The 20,340-nt window shown below is 37.3% G+C and overlaps 1 protein-coding gene across 5 annotated transcripts in view; it reads right to left on the bottom strand.

Annotated features, from left to right (window-relative positions):
• The window catches only part of LOC129253768 (serine/threonine-protein phosphatase 4 regulatory subunit 1-like), an 89,074-nt gene that overhangs the window by 32,138 nt on the left and 36,596 nt on the right, over window positions 1-20,340 (bottom strand). The window contains exons 1-2 of one of the 5 annotated variants that reach the window (XM_054892194.2): window positions 7,016-7,835; window positions 1,247-1,370 (exon numbers count right to left, since the gene is read on the bottom strand). In XM_054892194.2, coding sequence (XP_054748169.2) covers window positions 1,247-1,370; window positions 7,016-7,052 — 161 coding nt within the window. In that variant the 5' untranslated portion in view covers window positions 7,053-7,835. Of the gene's footprint in view, window positions 1-1,246; window positions 1,371-5,400; window positions 6,222-6,250; window positions 6,385-6,481; window positions 6,561-7,015; window positions 7,836-20,340 lie in introns of those variants that run through there. The other 4 variants (XM_054892193.2, XM_064095451.1, XM_054892195.2 and 1 more) reach the window with 4 other exon arrangements.

Raw genomic sequence — 20,340 nt, forward strand, 5'->3', positions numbered from 1 at the left:
CATTGAAAGTTCTCTTCCAATGAAAGGAATCTGAGGAAAGACTCACATGACCCCCTTTCTAAGGTCACGACCTGGCTGAGGTGTGCAGCTGGTTAAGGAATTCATACCACAATAAAACCAACCACTTCAAGAAGGGAAAATAGTGAGTGATTAGATTACACTCTGCAGTGAAAGGAAGAGCTGAATTGAGCTTTTCACTAGCTGCAATTCTTGTACTGGGATAATAGACCCAACAATCAACTGGAGTTTGCAGAAAGAAGGCCTGGTGTCTATTCTGGGTGCCCAATGCAAAGGCTTCCTCAAAAAAAAAGGAAGAGAGATGTAGGATGACTGCATTAAAGGTACAAACCCACTATTTTGCATTGACAAATAACTATTAGTAAAAAAAAAAATAATGTTTGCTTTTTTTAATTCTTTTGAACTATCACCCTAATAATATTCTTCCTTGTTTTGAGGCAGCAAAACAATGTAAAATTCAAAGATAAGCAATAACATGGGAAAGAAAACAGGCGGGGGGATTAAATGAAAAGCTAGGAGAAAAGAGACGCTCAAGTTTTCAGGCATATTTTGCCTCCTATGATATTCCTTCCTCATACTGGGTTTATTATTTTTCTGTTGGATTTCTGCTGAAGCATACTAATGGCTTGTGACAAGAGCCGTGCACAAGGGGTCCAATAATAATCGGCCAACTGCTGGGGACGCAGATGGCAAAGTATGCATTGGGAATGAATGAAGCGGCAAATGATGAGAAGAAAAAAAGGAATGCATAAAAAAGGGGGCACTAATCAACTCAAAGAGGCTAAAATGCAATCATACAAATGATTTGAAAAATCAAAGTCAAACAATTTGTTGTAAAAAAAAAAGGACTAGCTGTTGACTTGTGCATATTTCTATCATAGATAAGATTTAATTTGAAAATGTTACCAAGTAAGGGGTTATTGCAAACTGCATAAAAATATAATTTTTCTAGGGACAAGACAATATTTTCATATTGGGGGAGCTATTTCTTTCATTTACAGGTCTAATAATCCTGCGCAACAAGCAATTATGTTATAAACGCAAACATGTTTCTGCCATGGGGACACTCTGTAAGAGACAATTGCCTCAAAGTGTTCTGTTTAAGAATTTTTAGGGGCAATTTGGGCTGCAATGAGGGTGAAATCACCCTTCGCCCACATGTATTCTTGTGACTAAAAGTTCATTTTGGCTCGAATTCAATACTTCACATCAATATTGTCATACATACCTATTGAAGACATTGTCACTGTTGATGTCTTTCTTGAGTCTGGCCAAAGGGGTAAGGGACTCCTCTGGTGTTGGACTATCAATCGCAGAGCTGACCATCCCAATTTCGCCGTCCTCCCCTTCCACTGCAAAGATAGAAAAGAGGACATAATGTGTTACACTAAATATTGATAACACTTAACATATTATCCTAATATTCATTGTCAAATATGCATCGTTGTTCAAGTGTAGCTGTCAACAATAATTGAACATCACCACCACCATCACCATTGCGTGAGCATTCATCACTACCACCACCATTTTTGTCATTGGACTTCCTTTTAATTGACAAATGTCAATCACTATCAATTTTAACATTGAAATGATTATGCCTGTGGTACCCCTTCAAAAGTTTGAGTCATACATAGGGACATCATGGCAAAATGCATTGATAAGCACAATACCTTGCACTGCATTTAACAATGGTGCATGATAATGAGGCTACGAGTATCCTTACTGCCCTGGATGCAACTGAACATGAGGCGCTTTCGCCGACAATTGCCTAGCCCTACTAGACAGAAGTACTTGAGGCGAAAGTCCCTGAACAATCGTTGAATAGCCAATCTCATTACTATAAAAAATAGCATTGTACAATCTTCGTATTTTTTTTATAACTACATCAGAAGCATCTTCCTTTTGTCTTTTACATGTTGTATACTTCAAACACACCCACTGATTTTCCTCTTTTGCAAAAATATGATGGGAGAATATGGTGAAAACGTTGTGATGATTGATTGATAAATAAAAGGCTTGAAAACAATAGGCATTATGGATAAAAAGAACCCAAATCAAACCCTAAATTGATAACACATACAAGTAGTTGGATGAATCTTTTTGCAATGAATGAAAATCACAGGTAACTAGGACTGAATAGTCAAGATCCAAAAGTAGGTTATATAATTTTTCAAGAAATACTAGATCAGTCGGGGCCCAATACAGCAAACAGTATGCTATCAGACATGCATGCATCCCCTGGTGCTCTGGGATCAGAGCAAACCATTCTTGACACCCATAAATGTGTGAAGAATCAGCACTACCCCAGTTCACTTCCAATTTTCATTAAAGGGTTTGTGAATCCCTCATCAGCATGGGGTTCTAATTAGAGACGGTTGATAAGCACAGGTGCATCTCGGGTGTTGCCACTTCTTGATTAAATTCTGACAAGGTTTCCAAGAGCTTGTGTCAAAGCTCACCTCAAAAATGAAATGCATGAGAAAGGGACCATGAAAAAAATATTGGCATGAAAAATAAGGTGATGAACTATTAAAGGCTCAGAGTGTAGGCCTACTATCTTAACAAATGCATTTACAATACTCTTGTTATAAAGAAAGTAGGACTTAAAAAGAGGATAATCTTCATGAGCATAGAAGGTAAATATTTTTTGGACACATTGATTCATTCATTCACAAGATACAAAATACCAGTACTAGAACTATTACAGGACTATACAGTCGGCATCCCCCCCCCACCCCCATTCATTGTCAAAATTAACATTAATTTTTTGATTGTTGAGCTCTGGAGAGCCAGAGTACTGGTTGTATAGGCCTACACATAGCTACATGCATATTGTCTGTCACTTAAGATAGAAGAAAAAAGCCAAAAAATTCTTTGTATAGCAAAGAGAATGATTTATATTCATCCTACTAAATTCATATCTGGAGCATGGAGCATTAACCTTTGAGGCTCCTCGTCTTGTCATGCGGAGTAAGACAAAGGGGATAGCATCAGGAAGATGACCCCACTAGGCAAAGTTTGACAATGGGATGAGAGAAAACAAAACAAGATGACAGGAGGAGAGGGAGGGTAAGAAAATAAACCATGGTTGCTCATAAAAAGATGATATTCAGTGATCACGTACACTAAATGTATAGTGCTGTCTGTTCATAGTATGAGGCAAGAAAAAATTACATGGGGGGCACAGTGTGATTTGGCCCCCCCCCCCGAAATGATCAAAGGGCCCTGACAAATCCCTGTTCACTGCAATATTAAATTATCATACAATAATGCAATTTTCTGGAGTAGAATGTGATTAGCTTAAAAAAAAAATGCTTGGTATGAGGGGTGAAGAAGATACGAGAGTCGTTCAGTGGAAAAAGAACATCTCAATTATTTTTTTAAAAAATGGCTATGGTATGAGATGAAATAAGAATACCAATTGACAAAAATGAATAAATGTAGTGGCAAACTCTTTAAAAAAAGTAGGAGCAAATCTAAATCGGGATAATAAAAGGAAAGATCAGTCTTGAAGAGAGGCAAGTTTGGATAGTTCCAATTTTGTCTGTGACCTTCAATTGACCTTTACATCCCTAACCACAGGGGCAGAAGAATGTGACCCTAGTGAATGTAGTCATCTCAGAAAAGGGAAAGTTCAATATAGCAACCTTCACGACATATATGAAAATAATATCCAGCATCGCCAACTTTGGCAACAACCTAATGAATGTCCGCAATTTGAGATTATTCAGGACTTACAATTTTGCATATTTTAATTTGCATCTAAGGTATAGTGTAATTTGTATGCAAATAATGAAACTATTAGTCTTCCATTATGGCAGCATGCTGCACTCCAATGTTGGTAAGACTGCGAGCCTATTGGGCATCTATCTGCGTAGACTAGATCAAGCCCAATATTGGTTTCAAGTTGGGATCTGACATTTACTCTGTCACCTGCAAATGAAATCTGCTCTTGATTCTTTATTCTATAGTGCATGATACAGGCCGGGCAGACGGGCAATTCGGCCGTGATAGGTACCCTGTGTCGTCAAATTACTTGAGAAATCGTCTTGAGGATTTCTGAACAAATACCCTAATAGAAAGAGATGGGGGGAGAGATAGAGAGTTCTACTTTTGTGAGGGTGACTGGTTAAATTGTAGGATATGGAAAGGCTGCATGCTCAGGTAGGGATTCTTTGCCCATTGATTCAAGCATCTGGTCAAATATTGAAACTGGTACACGATACTCATGGTCCGGATTAAGAAATCGGTAAGCCAATTTTAGCCCTTTTCTGCTGCTGGAAGAGCGATTTGAAGGCTACTTCCTCAGTTCAATTTCAGCTTTGCTCAAGATCAATAGCTTGTTATGCAAAGAGGGGGGGGGGGGAGGGGCAAATTTTCTAAGGAATATTTCTTTTCTCCAGTTTCAGTTTAAAAAATGGCTTTCAAATAGACCGACTACATAGTCAAGAAAAGATGGCTTATTCCATGTAATTCCAGTTATATAAGTAGTAGAGCTTATAATTTAGTATGTTGACTTTGATCAGCACACATGTGTACAATGCAAACAAAGCACATCTGAATTCAAATGGTGAACGACCCTACTTCTTTGTTACTTGGCAATCTCTATTCATCCCGATTTCTATTGTGTGCCATCCCATTCATGGAAAATCAAGAACGTCATTGTAGCTAGATAAGGGCATATTTCTTTTTTTTTTGGGGGGGGGGTAGGTGGGCATGAAGATACTTTGTCACAATCAATGCAACAGAACTAATAAAAAAATTTCCAAATGGCTAATTGCTCATGGTGCTTGAAGTTCATGCTGAAAGTGTAAATACAAAAAATAAAGCACTAAATATACATCAGGACGAGTTCTCCAAATGTTTTTTGTTATAACATCCAATATTGAATACACATGAAGGCAAATTACAAGTTCAACAAATCTAAACCCACCATGAAGCAATAGGACATTGTACTACAAACAAACTGCAAGGATCTAAAGATAATAATTTTCAAAAGATAGGAACTGATGAGTGATAAAAAAGGTAGATTAACGAAAGATAGGAATCTAGTGTACAAAGCAATGGGATGACATTATCTTGTACATCTTGGATTTTGTCACAGTTGAAATAAACTTAGTAAATCATGAACAAAAATATGATCAAACTCATTCTGAAAGTGAAAATCACCAGATAGGGAATCATATTAATCCCAATTTTCTTTCAACTAATCGAATATCATGATTTTGAATTCCAAAATATTATTTCAATAGGCTCAGCACAAAAGAAAAAAAAGGCAAAGAATCTCTCACATGGTACAGTATCAGTAATAGAGCAATATGCAGCGTTTCAATTTAATGCTAATAATGCTATAGAACTGGACAGGCAAAAAGAATAACTCACCACCATTCTAGTGAAGAAACACAAGTCACATACTTCCCCCCTCTCAGAACGACTACTCCCCTCTCCATCTGGACACATTCAATTCCAATACTTTCCATGTGGCTCACTATCAGGAGCATTCCTCCAATCACACCACCTCCTTCCAAGAGCAATGGCAGATCAATGACCATATCTTTCCTCAAGTCTTGCCTCATTCCTGCAAGCAGGTGTTTTCCTGGCTGAATAAAAGGCTCCTTTGTTCATCCAGGCATGAACTGCACTACCAGCTCTTTTCTTGTCCCAGCCCCTCTACCCATACCTTCATGGGCTTTGTTCCATTATGAAATATCCCGCCAGAAAGGCACACACACTTTACACACAATACCCTTCTTTTCTTCAGATAAGACCATGATTTTGATAAGGCAAGTCCAGTCTGTTTCAGAGGTCTCCACGTGCCAGGAGTGACAAAAGAAGAAAGGCTGTTATCCACGCATGGATGAGCACATGTCATCTGTATGGCCAGGAACCAAGGTGGCCCAAAAAGCCAGCACTGATTGCACAGCTTGATGTGGGATCTTAGGATAATCTTGAAATCCCGAGGCTCATTATAAAGGAAATCTTCCATGCCTGGTTAGCTTCACCCAAATAAACCAGCCTTTTTTTAGTACCTTCAAACAAACAAACCCATCTTTTCTTTAATCCAGCTAATTTCCTGTGGAACAGCCAAGGAGTGGCAATTAGAGTTTCTGCATGGGCACTGATTATCACTAATGAGGAATACATACAAATTCATGAGCAGAGACCAATGCGCTCTGTCTGAATCAAGGCAAACAAAAGTGCAAGTTTTCTAGGATGATAAATTGATACTCACAAATAACACCCAGTCTAGGTTTAGAGATATCTTGTAGGATGTCTTAAATAGTTTCAGGGAAAATCACTCGTCATACATGCAATTCAGCTGTTTGCATCTACCAGTACCAATAATGCATTTTCAACTCTGACAACACAATAAATGAATTTACAAGTGAACTTGGGCAAGAATTAAGTATTATGATTACAGAATAACTAATTAAAATAATTATATAAAAATAACAAAGCTCACCAGCTGCTAGTGGTGTAAAATATTCCACATGAAGCATACCACACACCATATGGCTTTCTTCATGATGTTACAATACAAGAGGGTAAAAAAAAACGTGTGTAGGCGTCAACTTGCTGAATAGGCACAAAGGGCCCTGCACAGTAGGCTCTAACAGGTGATATACACATCATGCTGATCTATTCACTTCCCATCAAAATGACTACAAATATCCACTACAAAAGTTAAGAGTTCACCAGTTCTTGGAATTTGTTTGGTTTAAAAAAAAATCATTGATGGTTTAGCTAAATTGAGATGTTCCAAAATGACAAGTGTCATATCTGCAATATCCAACCCTCTCTTTACAAAAAAAATGAATAAAAATCATGCCTTATCTTTTTTCCACGATTCAAACTTCCAACATGTCCGAGAAAAAAAAATAATAACGAAATTGTTAAAAAAGAAAATGTAAAAGCTATTAAAGCTGGCCTATGTCCTTGCCATGATTATAGCAAGAATATGGGATGGGGGGGGGGGTGCTACATATGGGATACATACCAAACACGCCCCTGAAAGCATGGGATGGTGGATGCATGGGGGCTTCCTCGCTGGCTGACAGGAAACGAGCTGGCCATGTGGAGACTTGGTGCACTTATCAACACTGGAATAACATGTGGTCCCACGGCCGTCCACTGGCACAAGCATAATCATGAATATGGAGAGAGAAAGAGGTGCTGGTGGGAGAGTATGCGAGGGAGCAAATCGGCCTGGTTGTCGTTTCTCACAGATGTAATGCATGTAAGATACAGCAGTGAACCACTACTACTACGCTGTGATGCGTATTCCTGTGTATAGCCACAGGCACATGTCGGCTCCATCAAGACGCCCGCCATCTTGTCTTACACGATACCGGGATTCCTAGCCCGCATCTCCGTCTCCTCCAATCCCGTTGAAACCCAAACAATCCTCGCTGCAATCCATCCCCTCTCTTTAAAATGTCACCGGCGCACAACCCCATATCGAAAGTCAAAATCTCACACGACAACTCCCAGACTGAAGTCTCACAACGGTGTCCATATGCCCGTGCTGTCCGGCTATCTACCCACAAATGCATGCGCAAGCACAAGCTGCACAACAGCATACAGGAAAAAACCAGCTTGGTAATCACCACCTTGCCAAGGCCAATCTCTACACCAAGAATGAGATGATTTTGACATCACCCTCTCCTCTTATTATACACACATCACAGACTTGCCTCCCATCGCCTTCATTGTCAGCATGCAGTCCGGTCTAGATCCCTTCTTATAAAAGACCTCACACACAAGCACAAGATTGGGGTGCCCTGCTCTTTCTTTTTTGGCGGGTAAGAAGCATGTGTGACCCGGGTGATGAGGTCACCGCAGTAGGCCTAATTTGACCTCTGCTTATAAGCAGGTAGTCTGCAACAACAGCCTTGAAAAGTTAACTTCACAGAAATGAAGGATAATGACCAGAATATGACAAACAAATTCCGATCAAAATCTAATAAAAAATCTATTCAAAAGAACACAATAAATACACAAAAGAATTGTTTGCACAATTCAAATTTTCTGTCCAACATCCACTATACATTACAGTCACAAATGTCAAATAAGTTAACAAAGAAAATTGACATCATTGAGAGGTATTAGTGAACTGCTTATCTTATACATTACTCAAAAAATGTTGGTATAGATATATCAACCTGTATATGCCTAATCATTATTTCAACATTAAAATCTTATTTTTATATTAATATTCAATAGCATATAGGCCTACACTTTTCCATCCAATGATTTTTTTTGCCAGAATTTGACTGTACATTTAAAGATACATACCAGTTTGGTAATAATCTCAAAATGAGGTCAAACAGAATCCAATCAAATTACCACATTTGAATGTATTGTATGAATAACTAATATGTGCCAAGTGGCTCTGGAAGAAAATGCGTAATTGTCGAGAAATGAGCAAAATAAGCACGGAATTCTATCAAATGTCAGGTATTTTTCCGAGCAATGTTAATACACTGAAATATCCCACATATGCTTTCCTGTGTTAGTGATCATCAGAATTATCGATTTTCAGCTTAAATGTCATGATTTCACAAAGATAAGTCTATTTCAATGTACCAGATCTTGATCTATGATAATATTGTGGCAATTAACCTTGATTTTAAAGACTTTCTCATGAAATTGTTTGCTGCAACTACTGTCTTTTACCTTTAACAGATAGGCCTACCTTCTATGCAATGTTATAATTTTTCTTGGAAGAATTACAGTTGTAAAAATATGCCCTACTTGATGTTAATTAATAATTTTTTTATAACTTGCTTAAATGGATTTACCAAGGAATGATGTGCCATATGTGGTAAAATTACGGATATAGGACCTATAGCTTGAAATATGTTGGAATGGAGTTTTCAGGTCTTGGGACCAAGACTAATTTTTAAATTGTGCCAATCTATTCTTCTTTAGCTGAATGAATTAGTTTGAAGGGTTGCAAATAGCAAATGACAACCTACTCTGCAAGGCAGGGGTACCAATAGCTTGGGGCTATGTATTAACTGACTATACCCCCCCCCCCCAAGCTCCACCCCATCAGCCTATTATCAGCCCATTATCCCACTCTTGTTATGTAGCAAAATCATTTTGATCGGGGCCCCACAACAAAGCTCAGATCACAGGGCTTGTTTTCTTGATCGATCATACAAAATAATGCATTCAATTGTGAAAATCGGCCCCCACAATCAACATTAAGTTTTGTGATACAGGGCCCTGAACAATGTTGCATCAATTGTAATGATGTGATCCTCATCTTAAAAACTGCACACCCGAGTCAACTTTGGTTTGACAAAATCTCTATGGCAAAATATTGTGCTGTTTGGCAAATCATCCTGCTAACTTGCTAGTGAGTATACAATCGTTTTTTCGGCTCAAAATGCTCAATTCTTGATGTGATATAATCATGTATAATCCAAGATGGAGCCCAAAGTGTGCATGCTCCATAGCCCAAGGACACATTACACGCTTGCACAAAACTCACCAAATGGGCTAACGGAAATGGGGTTTCTGGAACCATTTTTCTAAAAAAAAAATTATGAATAGGCCTACTCCTTAAACAAATGTTCTTGACAATGCGAAAGCCTGCAGAGGCTTACCAGACATAGCGACAACTAATGTATACAAACTGGATTCCAAGTATTGCAGTTTATTTATTACTTCAGGGGAAAGGGATGCACTGTTACTATAGCTTCTCAGGAAAGAAACAAGCATTGATTTGAATCACTTTGTAAACAAGCCTATAAATTGGATAGAAACTTAATGATTTCAAGAGCAAAATTGGACTGATGGAGACCTGCCTTAACGCATGCCGTTCTTTCTATCAGCTCACCATGAACTCAATGAACACCAATGAATACCTCACCATGGATGTAATTCTAAAGCACTTTCTACCACAAGAAGTGTCACCTTTCTTTTCAAGTTTCATTTTCATTCACTCAATTTATTTCCCTCTCCACCCCTCTGTAATTGGCAAGCAAAACATCAATTACCTTTATTATAGTATTTATATATTGAACGGGGTTAATGATTGAAATGCCAGAATGACCAATGCTTTAAGTACATAATTTGAACTATGCAAACTATGTTGTACTCTTGTGATTAAATTTCAAACAAAGCTTTCAGAGAGCAATTAGTTTTACATCTCACAACAAAGAAGCAATTTTGATACTCATTAATTAAATAAAAACTCTTGTCGATTTCTGTGGTTACCACTGTTGTTCAAGCTAAATGTGCAATATTTGTCTAAATTCCAAAATCCAAATACAGTAAGTCAATTACCCATGCCACATTATAGGATTATAAAATTACTGAAGACATATAAACAAAGATTTTTGGATTATGAAATTACCAAATTTTATGAAAACAAAGATTGTCATCATACTCAATTACAAAAAAAAAAACAAGAATAAAAAAAGCCTTGGGATGTATGGATTTGAAATTATGGGAAAATAGCAACCATGGAGTTTAAATGCAAAAAGTTATTAAGCCATATCTAGACTAGCCTGATAACTGCAAATGACTACAAAAAAAATGTGAATCAAAGTTAGTGAAAAATATGTTTCATCTAATAACGGACACACAATCTTATGGCAAAAGGAAACCATCATAGGAGTTTCTCTACAATCACATTTTTTTTTGGGAAGGGGGGGGGGGGGGTGGTGGGTGGGAGTTGAAGCACATAGGCCTTATAAGATAATTAAAATGATAGAGGTGATTTCCTTACATCTCTCATATCTGGACACAAAGAAAAATTTTGATACTCTTTGTCTCATCACACCCTTACAAGATGCTGAAGCATCTCACAGGATTTATAATGAAATGCCACATCTTACTCACAACTGATCAAAAACGTGACTTGCTTTCATCCTCCATTCCTCCTTCAACAATTTAAAAATAAACCAAAGGACAATTCACGAAGAAAGGGACTTTACAAATCAAATAAATCATTAGATTAGAACCATGAAAATTAAAGTGAAAAACATGTTTGTGTGATTGAAAACATCAAAATATTCCAGTCTATTCCATTTCAGAGACTATAAGAAAGTGAAACCCTACATCAACCAATCTATGTATTACCGATCTTTGGCAGATATATCCATCTTTTATAACCAGCATTGCAGCATTTGTAACAAACTGGAAAAAAATGTAATGTTCTGCAAAACAGGAATAGTTAGCATCTGTAATCCTATATTCAAAGTGAAGGAAACATACTTTATCTAATATACATTGAGTTTCAAAGAAACACTATTCCAAAGTGATCCAAAATGATGTAGCTGCTGTTCTAGTACCTATTTGGCAATTCTCAATGCAGGTGCTTATCGACTAAATAAGCCCAATTTGCAAGAATATCTCAACACAGCCCCTAACTTCAGACCTGTCCCAAAGTCCATCAAAAATGACGAAGATTTATATTAGGACAACTCCTCCACCTGATGCCATTTCACTTCCCACCCCTGGAGTAGTCTACTGTGCAATCCTTTAGAGTTAAGGGGTCTGAATGCGTAGCCTAATGACCTGTGTACACTGCAAAAACTCCGGTGTTGATTCAACACCAGCCCTAGCCTCTTGTCGAGGCCCTGGCGGCTGCTTCCCGAGCGAAGCGAGGGATTCCCTAATTCGCGAAGCGAATTAGGCCTGGCGCGAGCCAGGGCCTCTTGACATCTGAACTGAATTATATATTCATGAGGAACGTCTTCCTAATGAATATACATGAGTCATGATATTACTGGTCACCGAGTAAACCAATGAAATGTCAGACTCAGAGCTGTTTCGTTTTGGGTTCGGAATACTATATAGTATAGTAGTCCATTATTCTGCAGGGGATTCATTTAATTGCGGGACACTAAAGGGGATATAACCTGCAAAATGCTACAAGTAGTGGTACTACTACTACTACTACTACTACCACTACTACTACTACTACTACTGGCCGTAACAGACCCATCACCGCCCCGAAACTCCTCGGGAGATACTGCTCAGCCGCTGGTCAGACTCGAGTCAACTCCCAGCAACTCCACCCCAGCTTCCCTCACTGCACTGCACAGCGGAGATCGATAATCGACGCCCCGGTTCGACCGGTGGAATCGCATGAAAGATAACATTTTTTCCATATCCTGTGGGTAGATTTACAAAATCATCTCGTCCTTTCAGTGCAGAGTTAATTTTATCGACTTGCAAATCCTTAAATCGGTCAATATTCAGCATTTTAGAGGCATATTCAATGCTCTTTGATATTTCGTCGTCATTCTTCGCCAAGAATCCACGGGTCGCCATTCAAGATGAGCTCATGAATATTCAATATGACGTCATAGCAGCCCGCGCTCTCATTGGATGATTTTCACCGACCAGTTTTTGGTCGGTGAATTGGTAAAAACAATAAAAAACAAAAGAAAGTCGGTGAAATTCGGGTCAGATGTCCAGAGGCCCTGTCTCGCGGCGCTCTGCTTCGCTCTCTCCCTTGCTTTGCCATGTTCGCTCGGAAAGCAGCCGACAGGGCCTCGACAAGAGGCTACACCAGCCCGGATTCTATATATGTCCACACCAGAGAAGTATTGAAACAACACCAGTTTGGAATCAAACCGATGCTGATTTAATACTAATTGGTGTTGTATAAACACCTATCTGGTGTTAGACCAAAATGAAACTGGTGTTGTTTGACACTTCTCTGGTGTGGACATATATAGATTCCAGGCTGGTGATAAATCAACACCGGAGTTTTTGCAGTGTACCAAAGGCTCTTTTGTGAAGACCCACTTCTTTATCTAATTTTCAATCAGGGTCTGTGCCTGCATACTACTCTGGGAGCATGCACCCCCCTACATTCTCAGCTGAGGAAATATTTTTTTCTTTTCCTTTTCTCTAAAATAAAACATTTATTTTTAACACCTATTACTAGGATGACCGAAAATTGACTTTTATCGCAAGAAAAGTAGTATATTTCTGAAGATTACTCCTGGCATTGGTCTCATCCCCCATAGTCTCCTAGGGCAGCTTGACCCTCTGGCTCTACCCCTCTCTTGACCCATTCTCAGTTTCCAGGAATTGAAGGTAGTGGTGGTCTGCCTTGACCTTTCAAACAAGGTGACAGTCACTTTTACAACAGAAAAAAACAGGAGAGTTGCCCCCCACACTTCAGTAAGGGTTTGTACATTCAAAGAGGGGATATGTTCACCCTTTTGATAAAAGATTTAAGGTGTGTTCAAAGTTGATTTTCAAATTGGAACAGCAACATGAATCATGATTGAACACCGAACACAAACACGATCTGTGGTGCTCCGTTCAGTGTCGAAAATATAAAGCTGTTTATGTGTCAAACGTCTTTACATTTCCAGCTTTCGTAAGCGCAGTTTTACCCACCACAAGAAGGGTAAATTCTGGCACATGCTTGTGTAGGCTTCCACAGCGAGAGCAAAGTTAAAGACGTTTCAAAAGTCAAACATGTTCAGTGTCGCATTCGCGATGCTGAAAGTCGTAAAATCTGAGCTGATTGCGTTTTCAAACGCATCTTTATCCACGTTTAAATTTTCCTCCACATCGCAATATGAAAGACGTTTACTTTTACAACCAGGAATGGAGGACATTGAACACACCCTTAGAATGTGTGGACAAGACTTGCATCCAAGTTCACTGATAACGCATGTCATCAAAGTCCAGTGGTCATGTTGACTACAAATAAAAAAATCTTTTTAGATTTTGGCTGATGCATATATGGCCATAAGAACTTGGCATGTGAAGCTTGTGTTCTGAAAGAGAAAACAGATGTATTATCCTAGATTTTGGATGACAGAATTGTAGTTACCTGAATCCCTTGAAATGACTAAAACTGCATTCAAATCTAAAAGGAAAGACTACTAGATGTCACAATTGGAAGTAAAAACAGACACCCTCATTAAAAGGGCATTCAATAAAAAGAAGAAAACACTAATAAGAAAGCAATATTTGTATGCTATTTCAGTTCAAATACCATAATTACAGGTCTGCCAAAAGGAATAGACTATTCCAAATCACACATCGTGAAAAATGAAATTTTCATCATTTTTAGTAAAACAAGATAATTTGGGCAACATTTGTCAATATCTAATTCATTGTTCCCAAACCTTGCAACACAAAATGGATTACACTTTAAAGAAAATCATAAAATTGCTCTGTCCACCAGATTGGATTTTCTTTAAGATTTGAGAAGCAAGCATACCTGGATGATGTTGAGAGAGAGAGTTCATCTTCAGTTTCATGTTATGTTCAGAAACAAGACTATCCTGGCAATAAATGCCTTCAGGCAAAAGCCACAAGTTCACATGAGTGCATAAATTTGCATGCGACCATCATGGGGTACCTCCGAATGTTCTACGTAGGCTGACAACCTACTCTCTTCGGCCATCTCCAGCAAGATTGGTCTTTACACGTATTGGATAAAGACTAATTCAACATTGTCTCATTTTTGTTATACTGGTACACATTCCCTGCAATAATGATTGATTAGAAGGAAGATTTCTCCCTTTACCAAAAGTCGAGACAACCTCAATGAAAAGTAGAACAGATTAAGAAAAATAAAGCAGAATGTAAACTAAATATTCAATCAAAATCAGAAATAAAATTTGCATTGAGAATTATTTTAATAAAACTTTGATATGCACATTGTTGGCGATAAGAAAATGAAGGAGGCATGCAGGAGCGGATGATGTCACACAGACTATGACTTTTGTTAGATAATTATTTTTGAATTATTTAATATTTGGTTTTTTTTTCTACCATTAAAAAATTGGTTGGATTCCTAGTCTTCATTATTCAGTATCAGATACTGTCAACCAAGCCATGAATAATTGAAATATTTGATATTACCTATCTAATCAAATTTACGCATTTTTGTGTTATTGCAGGAGCTATAAATACACCAACATACATTTGCATGCATGGTCTCTACGAGGTCAATACTATTGTATGTTTGGATCTCATATGCACTGGCCATGAATGTACTTCCTCACGTTATATGCTTCAAAACAAGATAAAAGTATTTAGACTCTATGTAAACGTACCCTTTATGCAACGCCGGCAGCGAGAACAAGCAATCAGAAGAAAGCAGACAGATTTTCCCCAAGAACGCTTCTTATTCTCAGGCATATCATCCAGCCAAAGTACCAAGTCCACTGCAGCTCATCAAGATCCAGATTCTCAGGCAGATCTTGGAAACCCTTTTGTAAGTGGTTTATACAAAACACAAAAGAACCGCTGTCTGACATTCCAATACTGTTCCACAGGTGATGTGTAAAGCTTTGAGAAATAGTTGGTGAATTTCTTCTACTCAATGAGAGGAATGTAAAATCTAAACCTTTCACTCATTTGGTTCAATCTTCACAAGATGTAAACCTCAAACCAGTTCATCTGAGGCATTTTTACAACTTTTTGTGCGAGGATAAAACAATTCAAGATGTTTTGCAGGATGTGTAGACCTACCCTTTGTCATTATTTGATCTTATTTCAAAATAGAATGAAGATGTGCCGAGGAAATGAACACTACAGCATCTTTCCCGGTTTATGTGGAGACAGTCCTTGATGAAAATGATTTCACTGATATAATTTCTTCCAGTATGAACTTTAATCCATGCTTTATATTTCGCTCCAGAGATTGATCAACACTTCGTTCCAAAAAAAAATTCACTGCAGATTTTGTGATATAAGGTTGTACCAATATCAGCAGGAAAATAACACAAGTTCCAACATAGTCAGTAAGCACTCTAAACCATAAATTATTGAAAAGTCATTCAAATGAGGAAAACTGCATTATAATGTATCATCATGAGAATACCTCTAGAAGACTAGTCCACAGGTCAAAGTAATTATATCTATTTCCTGTATCTCCTGAATGCTCAAGATCATCAACAAGATACCAATGTTGAACGGTTCATAAATTGGAAATATTCCACCCAATTCCTAGCCCCAGACTTGTATTTTGTTTTTATGAATATGATGCGTGTATGTTATGATGACTAATTCACTTGAGATGACTGCTTCTTACACAAAAAGGGGGAGCAGTTGCTTCCTGTACTGGAGAGAGAAATAAAGGGAGGGAACTTCGAAGTGTGTTCATGCCAAATTTTCATTTCAGGGTCCAAAGAACAGACAAAATGCAAAAACTTAACATCGATTTCGGGAAAGAACTCACACAGCCTTTGCCAACAGAAATTCTTACCCCAATTATAGGTTGTAATGCCAGAAACATGAATTGCTATCAAGAATTTCATAAAGACCAGACACTATAGAATAGGCTATGTGATGATTTTCAATGGATTGGTGAATCAAGTATCAATAAAAATCATCTATGGTAAAATCTCATTTTAAAAGAATAATTTTGACAAATTTTCTCTCAATCATGATTTATTAAAATTTTAATGAATGTGACTGTTTCTGCTTCATCTTAAAAAAAGGTGGATTCTAGGCAGAGTAACTTGCGACTTGAACACTACCTCTGTCACATAGCTGATGAAGACGAAAATGTTTCAGACTTCTCACCCAGTGGCTAGACAGTGAAGAATGAAGATCCTATAACACTATTCCCAAAGTAGCAGAAATGAGTGAAATGATGATAAAAGGAGGAAGTGTTTATACTTCAAGATCAGGGGCCTGTTTTTTTAAAGGCCTACAACTTGTGAAAACTTTTCAATTGTGGTATTTAAGTACCATGGTAACATTAGGCAGACCTCAAAATCAAGGTTTCCATGGGAAAATAACCATCATGTAAGTTCCTTATGTTAAAGGTTCCTAAATTTTGCCATTAATGGCCTAATCCACCCCAAAAAGTTGATTTGAACAAGATAAGAAAAATCAATCAACCCCCCTCGACAACTAATTATATATTTTTAGTAATGATGCTTCCTTTCCTTCAGAATGAACAAAACTGAAAAATGAATTTTATTTTTCTCCATAAAATTGTTAGAAGAGGGTCTGAGAAAACGTTCTACCGACAGGTGTGCTTTTACATTCGCAGACAGGAAGTAAATTCTGCCTGATTACCAGTCTGAAGATTCATTGTAGTCAAGATTTATCATGTCTGAGAAACATCTCAAACTTTTTTTGCAGGCATGAACATCCATGATATCAATACTGAATGGTAGACTAATCCGTTATAGCAATTCAGCACTTGTAGACTTTTCTCAAGACCTATAATAATCAGTTGTCTACAGGCTAGTTCCTAAAACTAGTTTAGTGGAAACTAGTTTAATGCGTAGTGAGAACGGTAAAAGCGGTCTTGGAAGCGATCTTCCAAACCAGTTCGGAAAACCACCTCGCGATGTAGTTTTCAAGATCGCTTTGCCTCGTTAAACTGGTTTTAGACACAACCGTTCTTCGGAGAGCGATCTTCAATCATTTTGAGCGCCCTGTTGCACACGACAGGTGTAGAATGCCTACGCTGCGGTTTTGAATTTCGCGGGAAACCTGTCACCCCACTGAGTGTTTCCATAGCAACAAGATTGCTTTACGTGACGTGATTTTTAAAAACACTTTCGTGTGATCAAATGGGAACGCTAGCAAAGCTGTCTTCCAAACTGGTTTCCTGAATCGGTTTCCAGTAAACTAGTTTTAGAAAGCGTAATGAGAATGGCCTCTAAAACAAGATGAGAGTGTATACGTTGTTGTTGCTTCGCACCCAATGTACTATGTAGTCTCTTGCATCTGATGCATAGCTTACGTTTCAACAGCAAAGATAAAGAGGGTTCTATATTTACTAGAATTATATAGAGGGTTCTAGGTTTGCTAGATTATTGGCTACCAAATAAAGTACTACAAGTACAATTTCTCATGCACAGTCTGTCCACAAGAAATAGGCCTATAATATGGAAGTATAGTATGGAATTCCCTCTTGATGTTAGTCTCAATAATTTTGTAAACTAGTATGTGATACAAAGTACTAAACAGGAAGAGCAATCAGAGTTTCCTTGTTATTTCATATCATTCCCACTCTCACATGTATTGATTCCACCCCCTCCTCCACTTTTCCATCTATCTACCACACTCTCTCTCAACTTGCATATAATCAATTAAATAAAGCCATATGATCAATGAAGAAAAGTATTTATACTCATTTCCAGCTTTCTACGAGGAAAAGGGGTAACCAAAGACATAACTTTTAAAAATAAATGGAACAAAAATGAGAAAAGAAAAGTTTTAATAAGTTATTTTTCAATGTTTGATTGAATGAAAATCTTTTTCTTTACTTTGTCCATGTTCCTCCATCATTCTTCTTTTTTTGGATGTTAGTTGCGTAGAAATAGTATCAAGCATGTCCTAACGGCAAAGACTTTTAATGAAATGACAAATCAGCAAAATTTATCATCTTTAGTAAAATATAGAACTCAACATTCATGATTTAAAGCAACCCAGCTTCCATGTTGTCTCTGGGAATCTGGGTTACATTCCTGAGTATATTACACTGCAGGAAATCACATTCAATCACATTACAAAGATAATAAAGACATCTGGTATAAATATGAGGACAGACTGACTGGGGAAGGAAGGGGGGGGGGACAGCCAGAGTTTTAACATGCAGCACTTTGAAACATTTAAAGCGCTTTATTATATTGTCATAATTTTCAGATAACACCCTATTAAATATTGTTTCCTCAAGAATATGTACAATTATCATAAACCTTAAAAGATTATAATCTTGCCCCCCCCCCATATAAAATTTTAATCTATGAAATGAAGGGAAAATATTCAGACTAAATTAGGCAGCTTATCCATTAATGATAGAGGTCATTTTTGCAAGAAAGAAAAGAAAGAAAAGATTTAATGTGCAAAACAACTAGACCTAAAGCCTATATTGCATGAAGACAAAAACAATTCAGAACTTGGTGTAGATCTATTTTAACTTCACTGGTGCGTTGTCTGCAGCATGGGGTCATGGGGATCAGAATGCTGAGAATTTATAAGCAAAATTCTTGGCATTGCAGCCGCAGAAATATCTCGTCTTTCTTAGGCTTTGTAGCATTAAGGAACGCTGCAGGACTAAGATTATTCTTAATTTTCAGTGCAGAACAGGGCAATCAGGGCTATTAAATTCTAACGCAAATCCTCCATCAGATAAAGTTTGTGTTAAATGAGAAGCAATTACTTGATTTGAACTTCAAATTGAAGAATGCCTATGACGTAAGTAGGACAAACAGTTTGCAATAATTGAACCCCACACCTATAACGTAACTGGGCAATTCTGACTTTTAATGAAAGACCACAAAGTAGGTCTACCTGTAATCTAATTGTGTGTGAATAGTAATGAGGTTTATAATTTGAGTTTTTATCTTTTAAATGATTACAAAAATATCATAAATTAAATGAAAAGAAAATGGTTGAAAGAGAGGGGGTGGGGTTCTAAAGACAAAATGGCCTCCATATCACAAAGAATGTCTGATAATCTGATGCAATTCAATGGCATTCTAATCCATTTCAGAAATTATCCAATACAAAAAGACTAAATTAAAAAAAAAAAAAAAGGTTGTACTTATATCTTCAAAGAAGCAATCTGAAAAAACGACTTACAGAGGCTCAGGACATCCCCCCCCCCAAATAAAAATAAATGAATAAAAAAATCACACACATTACATAGCATATGATCAACCTTTTTTCACTGAAGGACCACTTTGACTTTTTTTCGAGGCCCACCAACCAAAATTTTAATAAAATGTCAATTTTGATGAAAAAATGTTTAGTGAAGTTTGAACACAAAGCTCTGAAGCACATTCCAATAAAACAGTTTGAGAACTAATCTGAATTTGCAAATGTCCGGTAAATGTTGAAACAAAAGCTGAAGGCAAGCCAGTGCTTTACTACCATAATACCATTCAATTTGAAGAACCTTTTTTTTATAAAAGAAACAAGGTAGCAAAAAAGCATTAAGAACTACTTGAAGGCCTACAAGTAAATGATTCTCTCATCATTTATCTTGCACAGCTAATCATGCACTACAGAAAATCAGTTGAGCTTTTCATTCCAATATGCTGTCTTATTTATAGCACAACTAATTGCAAATCATGTCAGGGGGTATACTACAGAAAAGGTCATTAAGTCAAATATATTAAACCAAAAACAATATTTCATGGGTTTATTTTTTAATTCCAAATCAAAAGCAGGTAAGAGCCTGACTTCATGAATCTGTTTAACATGGAGAAATTTTACTTTGAAGAACTTACCAACAACATATTCCATATCTGGGATCCATTTCCTAAAACTTGCTACAATAATAAATTTGCAATAACAGTTTTAAGCTACAGAAATCATTTAATTTCATTTATCATTGGCCAATCAAATCAAATGATT

Source organism: Lytechinus pictus, chromosome 2 (genome assembly GCF_037042905.1).
Source record: "Lytechinus pictus isolate F3 Inbred chromosome 2, Lp3.0, whole genome shotgun sequence".
Taxonomy (NCBI): domain Eukaryota; kingdom Metazoa; phylum Echinodermata; class Echinoidea; order Temnopleuroida; family Toxopneustidae; genus Lytechinus; species Lytechinus pictus.